Consider the following 21728-nt stretch of genomic DNA (forward strand, 5'->3'; position numbering starts at 1 on the left):
TTCTTTTACATAATATAAGTTGAAATGAATAAAATCTTAAAAAAAAAAAAAGTAACATAGATATACAGGCTGTTGATGGCTTAGGAACTCTTTTCGACTAAGTAAATGTTTTTGGTCCAATGTTTTTGGTATTGATTGGAGCTGTACAGGGTGGGCTTTCATTTTGTAAGAGAGGTTTCAGGCAATGGTTATATAGGGTGGGTGGTTTATATGGGTCAAAACTGTGTGTTTTCCTATGTAAGGCTACAAACTTATGTAACCCCATTAAATTATTGAATCAATGAAATAGTTCATGGCTTAGAAAAAAAAAGATATACAGGCTGATAAATTTTCAACAGTTCAATAGCTCTTCCTTGCATCACCAAATGACATTTCCGATTATGAATAATTCATTAGTTTTTTTTTCCCTTATAGAACACCTTTTTTCTGTAAACTTAACAAACTATATGACATTCCCCAGGTTACAAAAGCAACAGCAGTTCAAGTAGCAAGAAATGATTTTCTTGAGAATGTACATTAAAAACATCTTTGTAAGACGGAAGTTATTATTACAGAACATAACACACAAATAAAATAGTAGAGTTGTGAGGCAGCAAGTAATCGGAGAGATTTGAGCATGTCTTCAGCGCTGGAAACTTTGAACTGGCCACCAGATTCCACGTTAACAACTTTAACTTTAAGATCATCAATCAGGAGAGCAAACCTTTGTGACCGAACTCCAAAACCTCTGTCAGAGACGTCAAGGTCAAGACCAAGAGTTTTGATGTAAGCTGCAGAGCTATCAGAGAAAAACTTGACATGCTTGTTTTCGGGATATGACTTTGCCCAAGCCTTCATCACATATGGGTCATTTACTGCAACACAGCCCAAAATTTTTTGGGAGTTTCATAATAATTAAAGCATAATTTGGTCATGCAAATTTATCGTAAGCAGGAAGAAGGAAAAAAAAATAATTCTTAATACCACTGATTAAGAAAATCTCACTAATGCCTTTTGACTTCAGCTCCTCTGCTTTTTCAATGAATCCTGGAACATGCTTCAAACTGCCAATCATTTTGGAAGTTTAAAAATGAGGACAAAATAAATGAGATTTAAGGCCCCAGCTATAGAAAATTTTTCTATAACAAACTTCAAGTCAGTAAAAAATTCTGAGTACGTTAGAACTAAGAATGAATATCTATTAGTTTAGTCTTAAGTTTTTAAGATAATTATTTGATCAAATCTTTAATTAGATTGTGGTCGTTTTGTAGTGGCAAATCAAAAGGGCAATATGTTACTTTGATTGGTGGAAAAGAAACTAAAGAGACTTATAAGTAGAAGAATAAGCACTAAGCAAATTAATTTCCCTTTGGACTTCTCCATACCATAATAAAAACAAAGAAAAAGTGGAAGTAATCTCGTAAGCATTTAAATAAATAAATAAGGTTTTACCTGCACGTGGGTGTAAAGGCACCGGGAACTCCGACGAGAATGACCTGTTTACAGGCAGCAAGGGAGTGTACGGACACGTTTAGAATCTGATCATCCTCATCAGCATAGGAGAGAGTGCCATCGGGAATTGTGTCACCGACCGCGGTACAAGTCATTTTTTGTCCCTTTTCTTTTCCCTTTTGCAAAGAGATGGATGGTGGGGAAGGGGGAATGAAGTTGCCTGGTTAACGTATATCAGTATATGTAAGAGGAAGGATGTGTGTTCGAAGGAAGGAATCAAAGGTGGTGGGCAGCGATGAGTAAAAGGACAAGGGAATGTGGACTAATGATTGCGTTTGGTCTGAAAGAACGTGGGGAATGGTTTGTCTATCATGGCTTTTGATTAGGGAGAGAAAGTCAAAGGAGATGTAGGAAATGATATATACATATATATATATATGGTAGTATGTATATGCTATCGCCTACGGAATAGAACTTTTAACAGTGTTAGGATTTAAACCACTCATTTCACTATGACTCTAATGCTAGAGACAAGGAGTTTCTTGCTGAACGGTTCATCAGCAGAGGTGCCCTCCCAGCTTTGTCGTGACAATGGCAAACAATCTTGGAAGTGAATAATTGAGGTTTTAACTTTTAAGATTCCATCTGGTTTTTCAAACAGAAGGATCCAACAAAATGAGACACTACTCAATAATTTTGTACTGGAATTAAATAATTTTTAGATCATAATTATAGATATGTTTATTGTAATTCCGATGCCTTCCTTTTTCAGATGACTCAAAGGATTCAAGAACGACAATTAAGTCTGTTTCAGAGTGCCAATATTTTAAGTCCAACATGCTTTGAATGCACTGAAATTTGAAAATCCATAGGGAACTACTTTCTAATCAACATTGGTGCTCAAAAATATATAGACGGATAGCCGAATGGCAAGAAATTAAGAAAAGGACATTTTTAATAGATTTAGTTATCAAGCAGCTGCAAACATTGTTTAAGGTAAATCAAAGACTCAATCATCAGACCAGCCACTATATACTGCAATCTAGTAAAATACTGTAACAAAATACAATGTAAAAAGAGGGTAAAAAATGGTATATGGCACAGAGTTCAGAAAAATTCACACAAGTAAAAAGATGATGCAGAATGATGTTATGGTTTCAAAAACTATATTCCTAGCTAGCTACTAAACACCAGACTATGCAGGCATATTTTAACTGCAACAGTCATTCCAAGACTTGAAACACTCATCAAGCTAGCAGATGTCAGGGCCTTGGATCACTGATCTTCTCCATCCTTCAAGCCATTCCCTTCATCTCTATCCTTGGTCACTAGATTAGACAGCTCTTCTTCCTTTGTCAAACCATTCCCTGCATCGCTTACTTTTTTTACTTGTTCACCACAAGGTCCATAAGCCCAGGCACAAACAAAGTAATAAAGTAGATTGATAAAGCTCAATACAGCGAGAACCCAATAGTAATTGTCAATGCGACCTTTGTTTATATTACTTGAAACCCAGCTCTCTTTCCCGCCTCTTGAGGTAATGTCATCAATAATGCTCACTACAACACTAGCTAGCAAATTTGCCACAGCCAATCCTAGTCCAAAGAGAGCAGCAGCAATGCTTGACATACTCTTGGGGACCTCAGAATAAAAGAACTCTGTCTGCCCTATCGCGGTGAAAGCTTCAGCTAAGCCATTCAAGCAAAATTGTGGCGCAAGCCACATAGCAGACATGTCCAAAACTGCACGAGGATTGTCTAGAAACCCATCCCTAATTGCTTTTCTTCGTCTGGCATTCTCAACAATTGCTGAAACTACCATGGCCATGCAGGTAAGAAATAGCCCAATTCCCATCCTTAGTTTGACACCAAGCCTTACCGGTTTACCCTTGATCTTCGATGCCATGGGAAGAATTGCACGGTCATAGAGAATAACCCATAGTGCTAGGGAAATGATGTTGAACATGGCATAAGAGCCAGCAGGAATCTGAAACTTCTTTGTAAGGTATCTGTCCATAGAGGTAGCCTGGAGCACAGGGAATGAAGTTTGGCTTAAGTTTATTGACATGATGATCCCTGTAGACCACACTGGTAAGACCTTAATAAGTGCTTTTAGCTCTTCTACTTGCTCTACTGTGCAAAGACTCCATGAGTTCGAAGCTGAGCCGTCCGCGGCTATGTCTTGCTCGGGGTTTCTGATGATGCAAGCTTTGTTCAAAAACCTATGAGCATAAAAGCAACAAAGTCTATAAAAAGATACAAGCACAATATCGAAATGATAAGGGATAGTGCTGTATAATCAACTGGTACCTTAACTTGTCAGTTGGTGCAACAATCTTTGAATCCCTTTTGTGATGGTAACACCCACTTGAGTTTGGAAGTGGAAATGTCAGATTTCTGTTTTTATAAGCGACAACAACCACTTGCACAAAGCCAGTAAACAAGCTCTTGCTTGCTTTCTGCTTGAGATAGAGGGGAGAAGCAAGGAAAAACACGATAGCCGAGAGCAACATTAGGATTGCTGGAACTCCAAAGCCCACTCTCCATCCAAGATGATCTTGAATGTAGACAATACCTGTCAACGCAATTAGAACAGAAATAGCTGCTGAGGCATAGTACCAGCCAAAAAAGCTTTCTAGGACCCTGTCATTTTTTGGGTTATCTCTTCTGTCCAATTGGTCAGCTCCAAATGCCAAGGAGCATGGTCTAACACCACCAGCTCCAATGGAAATGAGAACAAATGAGGAGGTTAATAGAGTCATTTGAGCCGCTGTTGGAGATCTGCAGCTCTGAGTCAATAGATCGCAGGGGAAAGGCTTTGACTGTGGAATCATTGCTGTTAACCACAAAAGTATCATCCCCTGTAGCATTGAAGGTCAGGATGATTCTCATGACTAAACACAACACAGTGCATTTTAATCAGATCGTACATATGGTGCAAGGCGTTGGCTGAAGTTACTTATAACATACCATGAAATTGTTGAAAAATTAATGTATTGAATATGTGGAATAATATGCATGAATGCATCTTGTGTAGGAATTTTAAAAAGTTTTGAAACCTCTATATATCAAGACGGTAGAGATCACAATATATTTAGCTATCCAAATTCAAGTTAAAATCAAATGGAAATATTGTAGTATTTCGGTTTTCACACAAGAGTTTCTTCGAGGAAACGGCACTCTCTAGGAGGTCTGTGACACTTGGCCATAAATCCATAATCATCTTAATTTAGTTAAATATGCACACCTTCCCATAAACCCAAGCAACATATACCCTAAAAGTTTATTAATCTTTTACTGTTTAGTTCATACAAAAATATCCAACAGAAAGGTTTTTGATTAAATAGTGAATCTCACCCAAACGAATGGTCTGAGATTTGACTCTTAGATAATGAGATCATTTACATTTGTCAACCAGTTTATGCCATAGGCATGCATCAAAAAAGCAATTAGAAATTCAGAATTAAACCTAATCGCAGGCTTTAATCATCTCTTGACCGGCCACTTCTGAGAAGATATGAAGTCCTAAATTCAAACACACACACATGCAAGCACAAGCTACCTTCTTGATGAAATAAATCAATAAATAACACACGCATGGTCATGGAATCTCCCTCTTCTCATTCTGGTGGATAAGAGATGTTAATGGCGATTAAGTGCACTAGCAAATCGGGCCCAAATGAATTAATCTCCTCTCTCAATTATAAATGCATAAATCATGCATGGCAAATAGGATTGCCATCATTCCATTCTTGTGAACTTAGGAGGCTAATTAATGGACCACAAATCCATTAGCAAATCGTGCCTAAATGAATTTAAAGGGCAAACTTAGCTCTAATATGTAATGATTCGGAAGCCAAGTTGTTCACACCCTCCATCACTTGGATATATTGGATTGCACCACACTGGACCAGTGCTGAAAAAGGCTCTTTGTACAGATATTTGTTCAATAACCTAATAATGGGGTCAGATAATCAAAGGTAACTTTTGCAAAAAGCTAGTCCAGTGCTGCTAAACATAAAATGTATCCCTTCACAATTTTTTGCTTTGGTTGCAGCTTTGTCAGGGCTGGAAATCAGAGGAAACTTTTGCACCAAGTCGGTCCAACGCTGATAAACAAGAAATGTTTATCCTCAGAGATTTTTGTCTTTAATGCGTAGCTGTGTTGTCAAAGCCTGCACCTACGTGTGCTGAGGCACAAAACAAATCAACTAAAGCCCCAGAGGCTCCGTAGGGTTGGGACGCCTTTGATTAGACACACCACTTTTGTGCCTAGGTACACTCTTCTTTAAGGTAAGGTAAGGTAAAAAAAAAAACATGACTAACTTTACTGTCCCTTTCTTGGTAGTTTTAGGTTTGGTTAGGTTTTTAGTTATAATTTTAGTAGTCAAAAGAAAAAAAATTAATGCAAACTCTTTTTAGAGGAATAAAGAAAAAATGGGTATTATCACAGCCACATCAAACTTTCTTAAATTTTTCCATTCACTCTCCCTAAGCATATATAAATCATCAAAGCTATTGTGATCCACAGATACTTGAACAATTGCATTTTATTTGAATATTTTCGTCTTATTGTTTGAAAAAGAAGTTTTGGTACAATAAAGGAGCATTATTGTTCCAGTCCGAGGCCTACACGGAACAACCTCCACCCACCACAACCACCCCAGCTTTATCTCTGGTGGCATGTATATTAGACTTTATAATATGAACAAGAAAGTGAATAAGTAGAGAGAGTAGTCCTCAGGGCCATGACTCATTTTTATCACCAGGCTTTATTCCCAATAATGATGAACTGATAGTAGTACGTTCGGGGCTCAGGGCCAAAAAGTCAGATGTTTCCTATATTCACGTGGGCTGCCGGGACAAACCCTTTGTGACAGGCGCTAACATAGCAAATGGAATAAAATAAAACAAGATCCCAAGGGACATTCTTCCTTAAGCTAAAGCTGGCCATTATCACCTAATTAATTAATTGTTTTACTTGTTAACAAATATATTTAATTATTGTTTTACTTGGAAGTTAGACTTCCAACTAGACTACACATGGAATCGATGACCATTAAGAAGAAATTGATATGACTATTAACTCAAGAACATCATAGAACTTAATGGAAATGGCCTTAAAAAGATAGAAAATTTCAGGAGAAAAGTTACCAATAGACTGCAAATGGACCCCAAGCCAATGGTGAGGTAGCGACCCAGATACGAATCAGAGACGAAAGCACACAAAATAGGAGTGAAATTGGTAGCAGCTTGCCAGAAGAAGAGAGTATTGGTGCCTTTAGCAACTCCCATGTGATAGTCTTTAATCAGGTACAGTATCATGTTGGGCACCAGCCCGTAACTTGCGACCTTCTCAAGTGATTCATTGGCTACATTTCAAAACGAAAATCTCAAAACACGGTACCAAAATCACCATGAGAGCTCATCTAAAACTTTTAAGAATACCAATACCAGAATTCTATTTTTAAAAAAAGTACAAGTATTTTATGCGGGTATTTTGCATGCACCAGAAAAGCATAGCATGCCATAGTTTGCTGCTTTACTGAATATTCAAAAACAGAGATTCGAAGACATAGCTGAAGCTATAATGATCACCAGAAACATGGTAAACTTTATAGGAACACTTGAGTTAGAGAATGCAAAGGAAACGAACTTTTGTGTTTATCCATCGAATGTACCTATTATGAATGGCATGGTAATGAGTCCACCCTTCTGTCTGTCAGGAATATCTTGGTGAGTCATTTCTCTTTGATCTGAAGAGCCCTCCATTTTATCTTCCATAGCTGAAGGCTTAGCTTTTGCTCCTTACAAGACAGGTTTGAAAAACCGAAGACGGAGAGAGCTGCAATATATATCTGTTTTGGAAGTGAAGTTTCAAGTTTCGAGTTGTGAGTTTTTAAACCGAAAAAGCAAGAGGTGTTTGCGTGTTACAAATGATAAATAAATCAGAAAGGCACTTGAACCCAAAAAAAATATTAAAATAAAAAATATAAAAGAGGGTAGATAAATAATTGGGGAATAGACACACCATGATCTTAACACCTTTTCTTGCTGGTTACATCAAACTTCAGCCTTCTCTTTTTTTATTAATTAATTTATTTTTCTTTGAAAAAGAAATTCACTTTTTCTAATAAAGTACATTGTAGGAGTAGTACAATAATCATGATGCGCTTTCGGGATATGGTGCAGCATGTTTCACTGTAATAGGATGGTCCACCGGTCCTTTTGCTCTACTTGCTCCAATCACCAGTCAGTATCACTGCAGCAAAGGGGCATTTTCTTTCTTTGAAGGGGTGAAAGAAAGAAAGAAAAGGGTCCCAATGATGAGATAAAGAGTAATAAGCCAACCCTAAACCCAACCCCAAAAAACACCAGCACTGAATTTAGGTTTACGACAATTCACATTGCACGTGGGTTTTAATCACATAGCAAGTATTTTCGCAAATCCTATCCGCTGGTGACTTCACACATCAGTTTTCATCTGGCAGCCGTCTGATCTGTAGAACCAACAGCTCATCTTTTTTGGAAATTGAAACTTTTCTTATATTTAATGAGCCCAAAAGTATAAAGAATTTCCCATAGCCCAGACCCAGAGTCTCGTATATATCAGATTTTTCAGAGCAAGTTTTTCCGTCTGCAGTTGGTAGACACTGGCCACTGCACGAGTGTTAACTATTGGACAATAAAACTATTGGTGGTGGCAGCAGCAGATATTGCCGTGCAATTTGGAAAATCATGGTCTCCCTTAAATGTTTTTTTTTCTTTTAATTTTGGGGCATCCTTAATGAAGTAATTTTTACGATTTAGTTACATCATGTAACATGGAAAAGATTTGATAGGATGGCAATTCTAAAAGATCTCATGTCTGATGACCATTGGCAAAGGTACTTAGATATTTTTGCTGCCTAATGATATGTCCTTTTTTACCCAAAAAAAATAGTATTATTACGCGATTTAGAAAAAATAATGAAAAATAATTTTCTTTTATAAAAATATTTTAAAAATAATTATTAAAATAAATTAATTATTTTTAATTATATTTAATTATAATTCGATAAAAATAGCTTTGAAACTATTTTAAATAAATTAAAATATTTATTATAATTTTTTCTCATTTGTATTTTCTATTTATCTCTCTCACCATCTAGTTCTCTTTAATTTTATCGATTTCACTCTTCAGCATCTGTTTATTATGCTTCCGATTTCTCTCTTTTGCACTTTTAGATTTCTCTTTATTACGCTTTCGAGACACTAAATAATGATTTTGATGTGCTTAGAATGAGTGGTTATTTAAAAATTTTGATTTTTAAGTATTTTAAATGAAACTCAAATAGTAAAAATTATCATAAATGTTTGAAATAGCTTTTAATTGGATCAATTTGAGGCCTAGACACCAACAAACTCAAGAATTTGAAATTTATAAATCTAGGTACTCAAAGAAATTTTTTTTATTATTTTTAATTGAAATAAGTGTTTTAGATAAGAAAATTTGTGTTTTGATTTATGAAAATATGTTAGAAACACTTTAATCAATGTCAAATTGTTAAAAAAAAAAACAAAAAGAAATAAAGAGAGTAGAGAGGATTTGAAGTTTTAGTTTGTAAGTAATAACAACGTTTTAGGCATTAAAGTATAACAAAATGTTTTTAAATATAGCATGTAACAATAATATTTTTCAATATGGCGTGTAACAATAATATTTTTTCAACATAACGTGTAATATATTTTTGAACATGGCGTGTAACAATAATTTTTTTTTTGAATATGATATGTAACAATTTTTTTTAATCATGACGTATAACATGCTTTTATACATGATATGTAACATATTTTTTTATATGACGTGTAACAACTTAATTATAGTGTGTAACATCATGGCATGTAATTTCATTAAAAGTAATTTTATTTAACTTGACTAAAAATAATTAAATTTATAAAAAAATTATTTTTAAAAACATTTAATCTTTAAAATTTATTTTTAAAAATGTCCTGCGATTTATCTAAAACAAATTTTGTTCTTACTTTTAGTTTGTACTTCCCAACGATTTACCTCTAATTTTTAAAAAACAAAACAAGTTCAACTCTGTTGTTCCCTGTCCTATCCATTGATAAATTATCATTCTAATTAGATTGATAAAAACAGTAAAATGGTAGATTAAAAGTGCAAGTGGTGAAGAAGAAAGAAGAAAAGAACCATAACATCTTACATGGTAATTTCCCTTGTTTTGAAATGCAAACAACAGTTCAAAGAGAAGAAGGAAGAAGCTTATGCCACCCTCCTTAATGAAGACACCGACCTCATACATCCACTTAAATGTTTTCAAATAGTCAATAAAATTGGAGCTTTTAGGGAGGGCCCAAAATTATTTGCAAAGGAATTTACATTCATTGCATGAAGGAGACAGGGCAATAAGGACAACCATACCTCTATAGCTATTTAGGCCTTGCGTGCTGCAGTGTGTCCCTAAAGTCCTCTCCTCCTTTCTTTCAATGATGGGGTTTTCAATCATGTGAAGCAAAGCAAAGCAATTCCAATACACCTCCTCTCATGTGAAAAAGTGGGTACATATCTTTTTTTCTTTTTTTTTTTGGATTTGCGGGGGGAAGAAGAGAAAGAGCCGCTCAACAAATGCCGGTAAAGTTGGGCCCTGATTTTACATCTTATCTTCTATCGTTTGTTCACTAAAAGCCAAGAAAATGACAATCTAAACCGCCTGATTAATGAACATTCAACTATTCAAAAGAAAATTTTTGGAAAATGTTTTTAGTCTCATTTTCAATCTCTACAAAGCCATTCATTCGAATCATGTTAAATGACAGCTTCCAATATTACGATTCATCATTTTGATATGATCATTATTTGTGCATCTTCTTCCTTTTTAATTTGATGGGTTTTCAAAAAGGAAAAATAATGAATTTTTTAGAGTCTTTTTTGATACAATGTTGGACAAAAGTCCAACAAAAAATCACAAGTCGATAATTCTAGGAAAATTTTCCCAGGGAATTTTATTTTTTTAAGTAAATTACTAGGATTTTATATATAGTATCTTCTTTGGTGGAAGAAAAATGCTATAAATTATTTTTTTAAAAAAATAAATCTTAGAATAAGAAACTGTCTATGAAGAAGTCAAAGTAGGAGTAGACCATATAAAGGCAGCCGTGGTTCCTTTTCAAATATATTCTTTATCTAATAGTGAGGGAAACTTCTTTTTCAAAACATAAAAACATGACTGCCTTTAGCTTTAACTACTTTCTTAATGAGGATTCCTTTATGTTTATACTTTGATAGTTCCAGGTTCCATTTTTCTTTTCGTACATCAGATGTTTAATTATACTTTCATTATTGTGAATTAGCGTAAGTAGAAAATAAGAAGACAAGTTACAATCCCAGTTGATCTCCTGCGGATCTGTTCTAAAAACGTTTTTTTCTTGGAAAAATATATGATTATGATTATGCTATTGTTGATATGAATGGGCCCTTTGGACAAACATTTCACGTGATTAAAGGGAACCTTAAAGTCAGCATCAAACAACTTGAAATTTTGCAGTAATTTTTGCTGTTTCAATTATTTCTTTCAAACTTTTTTCAAAGGAAAGAAAATGCTAAAAGATTAAAGTTTTAACATATAAATTCTTCCACTTTAACTGGGTTTTACCACGCAAAAAGGGGAAAACCAAACACTTTGTACCCCAATTGGCTGGCATTTACTGGCTGCATGAACAAAAAAAAAAGAGACTTGAACAAGTAGAAGAATACTTTTCCAGATTATGTTCATATTTTTCTTCTGAATAGGAGCTAGAGATTTGATCCCAACATTATACGAGTGGAAATTGGTTGGCTTTCAAAAGCTAAAAGAAATTGACCCAGGGCAGGACCAGGTGCCCACATTTCTCATCGGATAATTGATCAATGTCGATCTATATTTGACTAAAAGTAGGACCACCATTGGGGTTGGATTTTAGGTACGTTTTTCTTTAGTCAAAGGAAAATTTGAAAAGCAACGTCATATCCTGCCTCCATTAATTAAGTTGCTGTGCTTTGAAAGGAAGGAAGGAAGGAATCAATGTAACCATGGGAACTGCTTAGTCTGTGACTTTTCTCTTTTCTATTTTTGCATCAAATCTTCTTTCTTTTTTTACCAGGTTTAAGGCAAAGTAGGAACTTGGAAGTAGCGCATTGTATTTGCATTCAGCTGGTTTTCATGTATCCAACTCACCGGCCCAAAACCTATCCATCGGCTCCTTGGCTGCCTTCCTTATCTTGTTATTTTTCACTTTTTTTTTTGTTAACTAAATTTCGAAAGGGTTATTCTAATCTTCGGATCAGTGATAAGTTTCAATCCATAACCATTTTGGTTGAGTTAGAAGGCCTTGTCAATTGAGTTAACTTGTCCTCCAAGTTTTAAAATTGTACAAAAATATTAATATAATTCGATAACAAAAATATCTCTATGGAAGAAAAAAAATATTGAAAAACATTAAATTATTTTAACTAGATATTGAAAGACGATTTTGTCAAAAAAGAATGAATATTCTTAAGTGATACGATGCAATTGTCCCATTTTAATGTAATGTCCCCTTTGCATCACTTATTTTGGAATTCCAACATGCTTGGGAAAATGCCAGAAAGCATTTGGTTTGTGCACCAAGGTACAAGGGAATATGAAAGAGATGAAAGTTTTTGATAATTAATTTAGTTTTTAACATGAAATTCAATGTAGTAATAATGAGTAAAATCACCCCATTGTCTTCATAATAGAAAATGTACAAACACAATTCAAATTTTTTGTACTGACTTCTTAACAACCATTCCTATATAACAAGGCTTTATGTATATACATTCATCCAATTCAATATCATCCCTTTCCCTCACGCAATTTCTAATTTGTCTTCAAATTTAGACAGACCAAGTAAGAACATGGCTGTATCCAGCGGCGGAGACAGGCCACCCTCAGTTTTTGATTTTTTTTTTAATAGATATAAAATTATAAATATATAAGTTTACCACTCTTATTTAATTCAATTAAAATTGATTTGACATAATGATAAGTCATTTATATTAAATTTTATAGGCTGGGTTCAATTCCTTTGACTTCCAAAATTTGAGATTATTTTTCTGTTTTTCTTATAGAGTAAACCCAAATTTTAAAATTAGTTTTCTAATTAAAATTTGAGATTATTTTTCTTTTTTTTCTTATAGAGTAAACCCAAATTTTAAAATTGTTTTTCTAATTTTTCTTTTTTCTTATAGAGTAAAAGATGCATTGCTTAACTAAAAGAGTAAACCCAAATTTTGAAATTATTTTTCTTATTTTCTTTCTTATAAAGTAGAAGATGCATTACTTAACTCTATCTAAAGAGTATAATTATCTAAAGATTTGATTTAAACATTTATACAAAATCTACTTTTCTTAAAAACCCTTCATTTTTTAGTGTAACTTTACTACAATATTTTGTATTATTGTACAAAATATTTTATGGTCCTATGGAGTAAAAGATGCATTGCTTAATTTCCTGAAGAGTATAAATTTTTACTTTAATTTTTCTTACAATGTGTTGATTAGGTTTAAGTAATTATGCAATATGTCATATGTTAACATGAAAAACTGAACAAAAATGTGATTAAAATATTTAAAAATTTTCAATAATCTTATCTTACTTTTTCAAATTAAATAGGTATAAAATGATTATTAAAAACATTAACATGGATTTAATTATCGATGAATTTGAAAGTATCAAAGAACATTGAGTATAGCTTACAATACTTAATGTGAAAATCTAATATTAATTTTTTTTTGCTTTATATCTATTTATATTGATGAATTTGAAAATTTATATTCAAATTACTAATAAAATTTTACATTATAATTTAATTTTATTTAAAAAATAATTAATTTTTTATTCCGAATCGAATCATTAATCCGATTTATGACTTTGTATAATTACTTTTTAACCACCCCTTATATAAAATCCTAGATCCGTTACTGGCATGGAAGAGAAAATAGAAGCAAAATTTCCCTGGATTTCCATACCTATATGATTGGGTTTGCAATGTAAAAAAATTTCAAGAGAAAAGATTCGGATCATGATTTTTTATTCTTTTAAAAAGGATAATTAATTAATCATGACTAAATCATCAACAAATCTTACTACCAACATTTATTTACTCTTGTTTCACCTCGGCTATCTGTATGATCGACCAGGTTAGCATGGAACTTTTGATTCAGCTTATGTATTCCTTTCAAGTTTAGGTGTTTGATAGGGAGCATGCTGTTTGAACTTTTGGCATGGGGCCATGCACTGCATCAACTATTCTGGCCATTCTTGTTGTCTTCGTCTTGGTCTGAAGAGCCTTCACGAAATTAGCAGCATCTTGAGCAGTCTCATAGCGATATTAATTTTATACTATCGCAATTCTTTAAAATCTTTGTTACCATTAAACTTTTCGAATTTTACATATCTATGCTCTGAAATTTCAGCATCTTTCTCTCAAAAACGAGAATAAAGGGCCATAGCTCATTATGTGCGGACCGATAAGGTCATTTTCTTTTTTTTCTTAGCTTTAGCAAATAAACATTCTTTCATGAAGCTTCTTTGGTCCTCATGAATCGCTGCTATTTCTTATCGACATGTTGCTTTCAAGTACATTCAGACATAATCTTGTATGTGATGGTTACTTCTCATCCCAAAATCTTTCAAGACCTTGGGTGTTGTTATCACATCTTCATGACATCTGAACAACTCTGATTTTATCTCGGTGACTACCTCTTTTCCTGGCCACCTTAACTCTGGTTGATATACATGTGGCTATGTTGATCTAGACCAATGCATGCATCTATCATACAATAGACCAAACACATCTTTTTTTGGTTAAAATTGGGGATTGCATTGAGTTTACAGTATGAAGTTTAGTCACACCTAAAGCATCTCCACACAAATTACTTTCAAAGAAAAATCCAGGAGTCACATCAAAACAAACAAAATCACATTGTTGGGAATTTCCTCTCCTGGCAGGAACGTATCTACTCCTTTTGTTGCCTTCTCGAAGCGTTAAGTTAAACTGCTATGCTGGAATTGGGTCATGACGATCCAAGAGGATGAGCATTAGCATCAGCATTGCTTGATTAATAGATCCACCACTACTTTAAATCAGATACTTGAAGCTCAATTACTTGACTGCCTTTTAATCAAACGTTCAAGTTAAAGGTAAAGCCAAAAGAAGAGAGGCAAGGATAAGACACAACTAGAAATTTTTTTATATTTTTTTTCCTGTATGATAGCTTGAGATTTGATCTCAAACGTTATATAAATGGAAAAATGGTTGCCCTTGAAAACCTTAAGCGGCCTACAAACCCAGATTGATCAGTGTCGATCAATTTCTGACTTAAGGTAGGACCCTTAGTTTTGTTGGGTTTTAGGTACTGTTTTTCTTTAGTCAAAAGCAAATTTTGAAACAAACGTTAAATCATGCTTCCATTTGCTATGCCTGAAGGATTGGAATGGACAAAAATATGGAGCTGTATAGCGCGTGGTCTGAGATGCATTAAAGCGGATTCTTTTTCCATCACCAAGCTTAAGCCAAGTAGACATGTTGCTGATTGAGTTTTGGCTAGTCTTCAAGACCCCTCGGACCTCATTCATCAGAATTCATCATTTAACCACAGTTAAGGTCGACTGTATCAGACAGACAATAGACACAATCAAGCTACCCAAGTCTAGCGGTAAAGAAGTTGAAAACTAGATCAAAGGCGGCAGGGATGATCCAGTTATGAGTTACTGAGAGTTGTGTTCATTGATTTGGAAGCTCGCACATGGTGGGTCAATTTGATAACCTGACCTTGTTTGCGGCACACGAAGTAACTAGATAATGCTCTTTCAAACAATAAACATAAATGAGAAACAAGCGAGTAATGGAGTCGAGTGATTAGGAGTAACACTCTTGTTGTCCAAAGTAAGGACATAACAAGTTTGAGATGAGAGCAAAAAATAAAAATAAAATGAAAATATCCGGAGAAAACAATGAAAATCTTCATTCTAATAACATAAAAATAAAAAGCAAAAACCAAAGCGATTAGGAGTAACTATGAAAACAAGTGATTAGGGGTAACAAGTTTGTTGTCAAAAGCGAGAAATGGAGTCAAGTGATTTCAGTTCTCTTATTTGAGTGAAAAATAAAGAAAAAAAAATAAAAAGCAAAAACCAAAGATGAAAATATCCGGAGAAAACAATGAAAATCTTCATATAGTCTTGTATTGCAAACCAATTCAGATAGGCTTATTCATTCTAATAACATAAAATGGGTTATTTTTCTCCTTTGCTTTCATTGGGTGCAACACCCAGTTTAAGATCAAAGTTTCTACGATCTAAGTTTATGCTTATTATACTTGGGCTTCAGCTGCGAGTCACTGGTTCAAGCTGATTGTTTCATACAGTTTTATGACATTAGGCCGAGAAATCCCACTTGCGTCCAATTTAAATAAGCAGAGTTGGAGCCCGACAATATTGAACCCAAACTGAAACTCAATCCAATGCAATGCTGGACCCTTCTCCCATTTCCGGATTCCATATCTTCACAATACATCGGAATTGCTTGTCCATTCTATTGGAGGAGAACCCACATGTACGCAATCCAAGTAAAAAGCTATTAAAAAGGGAACTTGAAAGATTCAATCATGAGCATTCCCCTGAATGGAACCAGCTAAGAAAACTAGCAAGCCGTTTTAGTGACCCTCTCTTCTTCATTCTAATAACATAAAAATAAGCACAGTAATGACTATTACTCACAAAACATATACATTAAGACAAACACAGTTTTATGGGGACAGAATGCATGTAGTCTAATAGAGAAAGGAGAGCCACCAGGTAGAATGCATCCCAGTTCAATCATTTGATGGATCAAGCATTGGTTTCGCACCACTCCTGCAGTGTTGGTGTTGCAACTCCAATATTTTTCATGTCAAAGATACTGGCTGGTTCACATAATTTAAAGCTCTTTATCAGTATAAATGCCATTTAGCAGAAAAAATATTCTTATTTTTCTCTCTCAAAGATAAAAGTGAAAAAATTGAAGTAAATTCTTCCAATATGTCAATGGTACCAAGACAAAGAACAAAGAGAATTGTCTATTAAAGTTTTCAAGCGAGAAAAATAAGAGAATTGAAAAAAATTGGACTTTTGTATGATTTTTCCTCCATTCAGCCCTCCCCTCTCCCCCTAACCCTTGTCTGCTTCATTTCCCTGCCTTCTATCTACACTCTTTTTCTCAAAAGGTGAGTGCAAATGTTTCCCCACTTAACAATCTTTTGAATTAGTTTCACATTCAATATCATTATCCCAATCTCACCAAGAAGCTTATAACTCTTTAAATTTGAAATGAAAAAGAATTAAAGTTTGCCCCTTCTACCCAAATTTTTATGTAGTCCTTCATGAATTATGTTCGGCAAAGTTAGCTGACTCCTACACCAGTCTTAAGTAGTAAATTCCAAAGGTTCTAAGGCTCTTATTAGGTTTTGAATTACTTTCCTCTTCCAACAACTTAAGGAAATACATTAACAACCTCTATTCTCTTGCACCCTATAGATACTTGATTTTGGCTACAAACATATTCTCTCCAATATCAGTAAAGTTGTCTTATCAGGATTACATTACTACATACAATAGTGAAAGTAATCTAAAAACAGGTAGCCAAGTTGCGTTACAGCATGATGTAGCAAAAGTAACTTAAAACAAGTGACAAGGTTATTTTGTGTTAGAAGGCAATGAAAGAAACCCCGAAACAAGTGGCAAGTTCTTGAATTAATTCCACTCTTGAGATTTTTCAGAGTTTGACTTGGTATCTCTGAATAGAAATAGTTTAGATGTCTTCCTCTTAACGTTTCTTTGAGTTGCAAGAGTGCTTCCGCTTCTCCTAATAACACACTTCAATTGTGCTTTCATAGAACTTAGAATAACCACTAGTAACCCTAACACCTACTTGAAAAGGCTTTAATGCTCAACCACATGGCATCTTTCTATTGGTCGCATTAGTGACACCCCCTAGCCTATGTATATATGGGGTTTTGGCAACTCATTTGGGGGCTTTTGGAAGTTCACACATTCCCTATCTACACTCCTCTCCCCCCTCAATGTTCACTCTACATCTCTCTCTTCCCTAATTCCCTACTTCCTATTCCCTATACACTGTTCCACCACCTACCACAGTATTTGGTACTTTAGGGTCCGCTCCAATCTTCCTTTTTGCCACTCTCAGTACATGTCTGTTTTACTTGTTTGCAACATTACTTCTCCCTCTTCTAGAAGAACTGCTTCAACACACCTTAAGCAAGACATTCAGAACAATCGCCAACTCTTAACTTATTGACCCACATATTGCATATATAACTACATTCACATTCTCATTCAATTATATGCCTGCTTATTACATACATGTATTTGAATAATCTCCTACATAGTTTATCCCCTGCTCATCTCTACTATTTTACACTACTACCTCTATAGAAGTCAATAAGTTTAAGATAAGATGAAAATTTCCGTTGGCATATATCCCATAGATAGATGAAGCAAACAATACAATCAACTTAACCTTTCTAGTTTCATAAACCTAGAATTTCCCCATTTGACCTAGCATAATCTCCACATGAAAAATTTTATGGAGGAAGTATGAAATTTGTTGTCTTTATTAATATCTCTAGAACTTGGATGAATAAAATACCAAAGAAAATGGCATGCAGGCACTCACATATTGCCGGCAGCACAAAGCAAGTGTATTGAACTATATGCATGAAAAGTAAATAAGAAAATGCTGTATGGATTAATCAATTATATAGGTAGAAGTCAAATTTCGAAGCATAACATAGCAGCTCCCAAAAGACATTGTAATTAAGATTCAAGTGGTTAAGAACTACATACCATCATGTACCTCAGGTGTAGCAGCAGCTGTGGCATCAACGATAACAGCAACAGATTGGTAATCATGTGCTACTGCATCAAAGACAGTTTGTCTAATGCAATTTGGAGTTTGAACACCTAGACATAGAGATTAAAGAATATTAATCTCTTAATGCACAACTACTCTTTGAAAGTTAAATGCCACATAAACTTAGAGAAACAAATGGCTCTCACAAAATCACTTATATTCGCAAGTTTACAAGTCTTTAGTTGTCCTTACCAACAACCACTAGATTATTGACCCCATTACTCTGAAGGAACATATGGAGATTGGTATTAAAGAATGCACTGAAACGAGTCTTCACCAACTTGTAATCTTCTTCTTTTATCACAAGGCCATCCACCAGTTCTGCACCTACACTTCCCTTTGTGGTCGGACCCCCCTTCTCAGGAGAGTAAAAGTGCCGGCGAAACAGTTCAACATCTCTACCGAAATAGTCATGTTCACGAACAACCTAAAACCCAAAAGTTTTTCACAATCATGTGCAATTTACAAACAACTGAACAAGCCCTTTGTAAATATCATCTCTAACTTAATCACCACCAAATTTCAAAATGCCAATTTTATTCTGGATAAGTCTACAAAAGGTACTTTGATCTGTTATAGATAATGAGTAGTGACTGATTGATTAAAGCAATTTTTCTATTTCCAGGAGGCAGGATCAATCTTCTAAAATATCAACACCTTTATAGTTATTTCCAAAAAAAAAAAAAAATAGTTTCAAAATTTTCATTTCTCCATTTCTCAGAAGTAGTTTCAGGATGGAAAAGAGCTTCCATCATCAAACTTTAGAAGATTGATCAGATCTTCAATTAACTTGCTCTAAGAGATTCCCTGGAACTAGCTTTAGCCAAAACAAGCAGAACCCATTATCCAAAAAAAATCCTTATCCAAAGAAGCTGTCTGGAGAACGAAAAAGGAAGTTAAATAAGGAAAACAATTTACATCAAAGACTTAATTCTTTTTTCATTTTCTTAATAAATTGAACATCCTAGGAGACGCTTCCAAAGAGAAGAGAATGAATACAACTGAAAGAGAAAGTGAAGTTCTAGCAAGAGGAAAAAGGCTAGAAAATTTACCCACACGACGAGAATGCCACGCTGCCTGGCGATTTCAACAGCCTTTATGACATTAGGGACTATGGCTTTGCCTCCTTTCACTGCCATTATTTTATCCTCTAAAATATAATCTTTCTGCAAAAAGACACAATACCAATTTTCCACACAAAGAAAAAATCCAAGTAAATCCAAGACAAGATGATGAAGAAAGAAAGGACCTGCATGTCAATTACTATAAGAGCCGTCTGCTTCCATTTGTCTGCCATGCTTTCTCCCTGAAAATCTTTAGATTATGCAACTCTCTGGTTTGGACTGGTAGTAGCACCGGATTCAAGTTAAAAATTTTTAACGTTGGGACTTTCACTGTCTTAATCGTTGAGTGACAGATGCATGATGCTTTTGAAGCCGTCAGATCCTATACAACGTTAAATCCTAGTCGTTGATGGAAACATTTCCCACATGGCAAAAAAGCTGGGAGCATAATTATAACTTTTTAAAAATTATGTAAGATTTATTAAGATATTATAGGAAGTTCAAATTATATAATTTTTATTATGATAAAATAAATTATAGAAAAAAATACTGAAATGAAATATTCCCACAAAGTTGGAGGTATTTGCAAGCATGGGCGGATCTATATGAAGATAAATAGTGTCAAGTGACATCATTCATTTACTGAAATGTCAAAAAATTTTTTTGTTAAATTACTTATAATAGAATTTTATTTAGTTAATGATACTAATGAACTCATTAATTTTTATGTAATTTTATAAAAACTGAGGTCAAAGACTCCAAATCAAAGTAAATTTATTAAAAAAATAATTTATATACTAATATTTAAATACTACATGAAAAGATAAAATAATTTTCTTTTATAATTTAAGATTTTATTAAAAAAAATCAAAACTTAAATTATTCTTTTTTCAAAAATTCAAATCCTACTCTTAAGATCTGTAGTGATGCTTCCTCTTCTCGATCGTTGGTTACTTTTTTTCACTCTCTCAAAACAACTCATTTAGAAAAACTTCACATTAATTATGACACTACTTAAGAAATTTTTAGATCCACCCTTATCTGCAACCACCATAGAGTAAGGCAATATTAAAGCATTATTGAGAGGCTTATAACGGATTGACATGTACAAACCTTGAAAGGCTAAACAACAAAAACGTTTTTGTTATTTTTATACTAGGAATTAAACAACAAACACACTGAAAATAGTGAAAATTACTTTCAAGTGTGATGGGTCTTAGAATAAGATTGTCAAGTGTAAATTGCAAAAATATCCACCAATGTTTCGTAATAAAAATGTTATACTTCCATTATATTGTTGAGTTCAAAGTCTTTTTCTTAAATTCACTACAAAAATACCTTTTTGTATACGGTATCCAGGCGAGTTGGTTGATTATCAGCTTAGGTTTGTTTGAGTTTGGTGGTTATGTTGTTAGCATCTTTTGTATATACAAGGTAGAGGTTTTTGAGTCGGTATGCTTTAAGTGTTAGAGCATATAGGCTTAAAACCCTCCCGTGTTTTCTTTTGGGAGAGTATTTCTCATAGTAATGAAATTATAATTTTTTTAAAAATTATAAATAATATTGAAATTTAAAGTTAATATATATAAAATTAACATTGACGTTAATTTACAAAACAACAACATGATATTTGAATGTCAATATAACAAGTATATCAATGGTACATATTATCTATATTTAGGGGTGAGCAAATATAAACCGAATCGAACAATCGAATCGAACCGAAATGAGTTCGATTTTATCGATTCGGTTAGTTCGATTAGTACAATTATTTCGATTCGGTTTTGGTTAAAAAAATTTCTAACCGAACCCAAATAAGGGTATTTGGGAGACTTTACATAAAAAAATTCCTAAACCTAAATACCTAATCTCATCTCTTTAGTTCCCCTTTCTGCCGTCCCATCTCCATTCTCCACTCTCCAGACTCTCCACCCTCTTCTCTTCCCCTTCTTTCATTCTTAGCAAGTCTAAGTTGCTGCCATCCTTGATCCTTCACCTTTCCGAGCCTTCCCACATCAAGTATGTCAAGCCCGACCTTATAAAATACTTTCCATGTCATTCATATGATTGACAATATGCTTGCATACTTGGAAAGCCTTGAAAGAAAAATCGTTAAAAGACGACAATGTACCAAATGGTACAATTAAGTTAATTTAAGTCTCGAACTAGATCAAATAGAGAATTTAAAATGAAATTAAGAATATTAAAGTCCCAGAATGGTTTAATATGGTGATTTGGAGTTCGAGGATCAATTTG

The 21728-nt window shown here is 34.0% G+C and overlaps 3 protein-coding genes across 5 annotated transcripts; all 3 read right to left on the minus strand.

The window, feature by feature from the left end:
- Positions 428-1829, minus strand: LOC18595969 (peroxiredoxin-2B). 2 transcript variants are annotated; one of them, XM_007024154.2, is made up of 3 exons: positions 1432-1829; positions 964-1043; positions 428-854 (listed from the first exon to the last, which is right to left on the minus strand). In XM_007024154.2, exons 1-3 carry the CDS (start codon positions 1584-1586, stop codon positions 517-519), a joined length of 573 nt encoding a protein of 190 aa, XP_007024216.2. In that variant the 5' UTR covers positions 1587-1829; the 3' UTR covers positions 428-516. The 2 variants fall into 2 exon arrangements, with proteins under 2 accessions (XP_007024216.2, XP_007024217.2); XM_007024155.2 differs by having other exon boundaries at positions 480-854; positions 985-1043.
- On the minus strand, positions 2369-7357 carry LOC18595970 (protein NRT1/ PTR FAMILY 1.2). Its single transcript, XM_007024156.2, has 4 exons — positions 7112-7357; positions 6585-6802; positions 3741-4291; positions 2369-3652 (listed from the first exon to the last, which is right to left on the minus strand). The coding sequence occupies exons 1-4, from the start codon at positions 7212-7214 to the stop codon at positions 2707-2709; spliced, it is 1818 nt and encodes a 605-aa protein (XP_007024218.2). The 5' UTR covers positions 7215-7357; the 3' UTR covers positions 2369-2706.
- Positions 15960-19794, minus strand: LOC18595971 (probable inactive nicotinamidase At3g16190). 2 transcript variants are annotated; one of them, XM_007024158.2, is made up of 5 exons: positions 19658-19794; positions 19461-19574; positions 18601-18835; positions 18342-18458; positions 15960-16398 (listed from the first exon to the last, which is right to left on the minus strand). In XM_007024158.2, exons 1-5 carry the CDS (start codon positions 19703-19705, stop codon positions 16385-16387), a joined length of 528 nt encoding a protein of 175 aa, XP_007024220.2. In that variant the 5' UTR covers positions 19706-19794; the 3' UTR covers positions 15960-16384. The 2 variants fall into 2 exon arrangements, with proteins under 2 accessions (XP_007024220.2, XP_007024219.2); XM_007024157.2 differs by having other exon boundaries at positions 15960-16402.

This window comes from Theobroma cacao, chromosome 6 (assembly GCF_000208745.1).
Source record: "Theobroma cacao cultivar B97-61/B2 chromosome 6, Criollo_cocoa_genome_V2, whole genome shotgun sequence".
NCBI classification, from domain to species: Eukaryota; Viridiplantae; Streptophyta; class Magnoliopsida; order Malvales; family Malvaceae; genus Theobroma; species Theobroma cacao.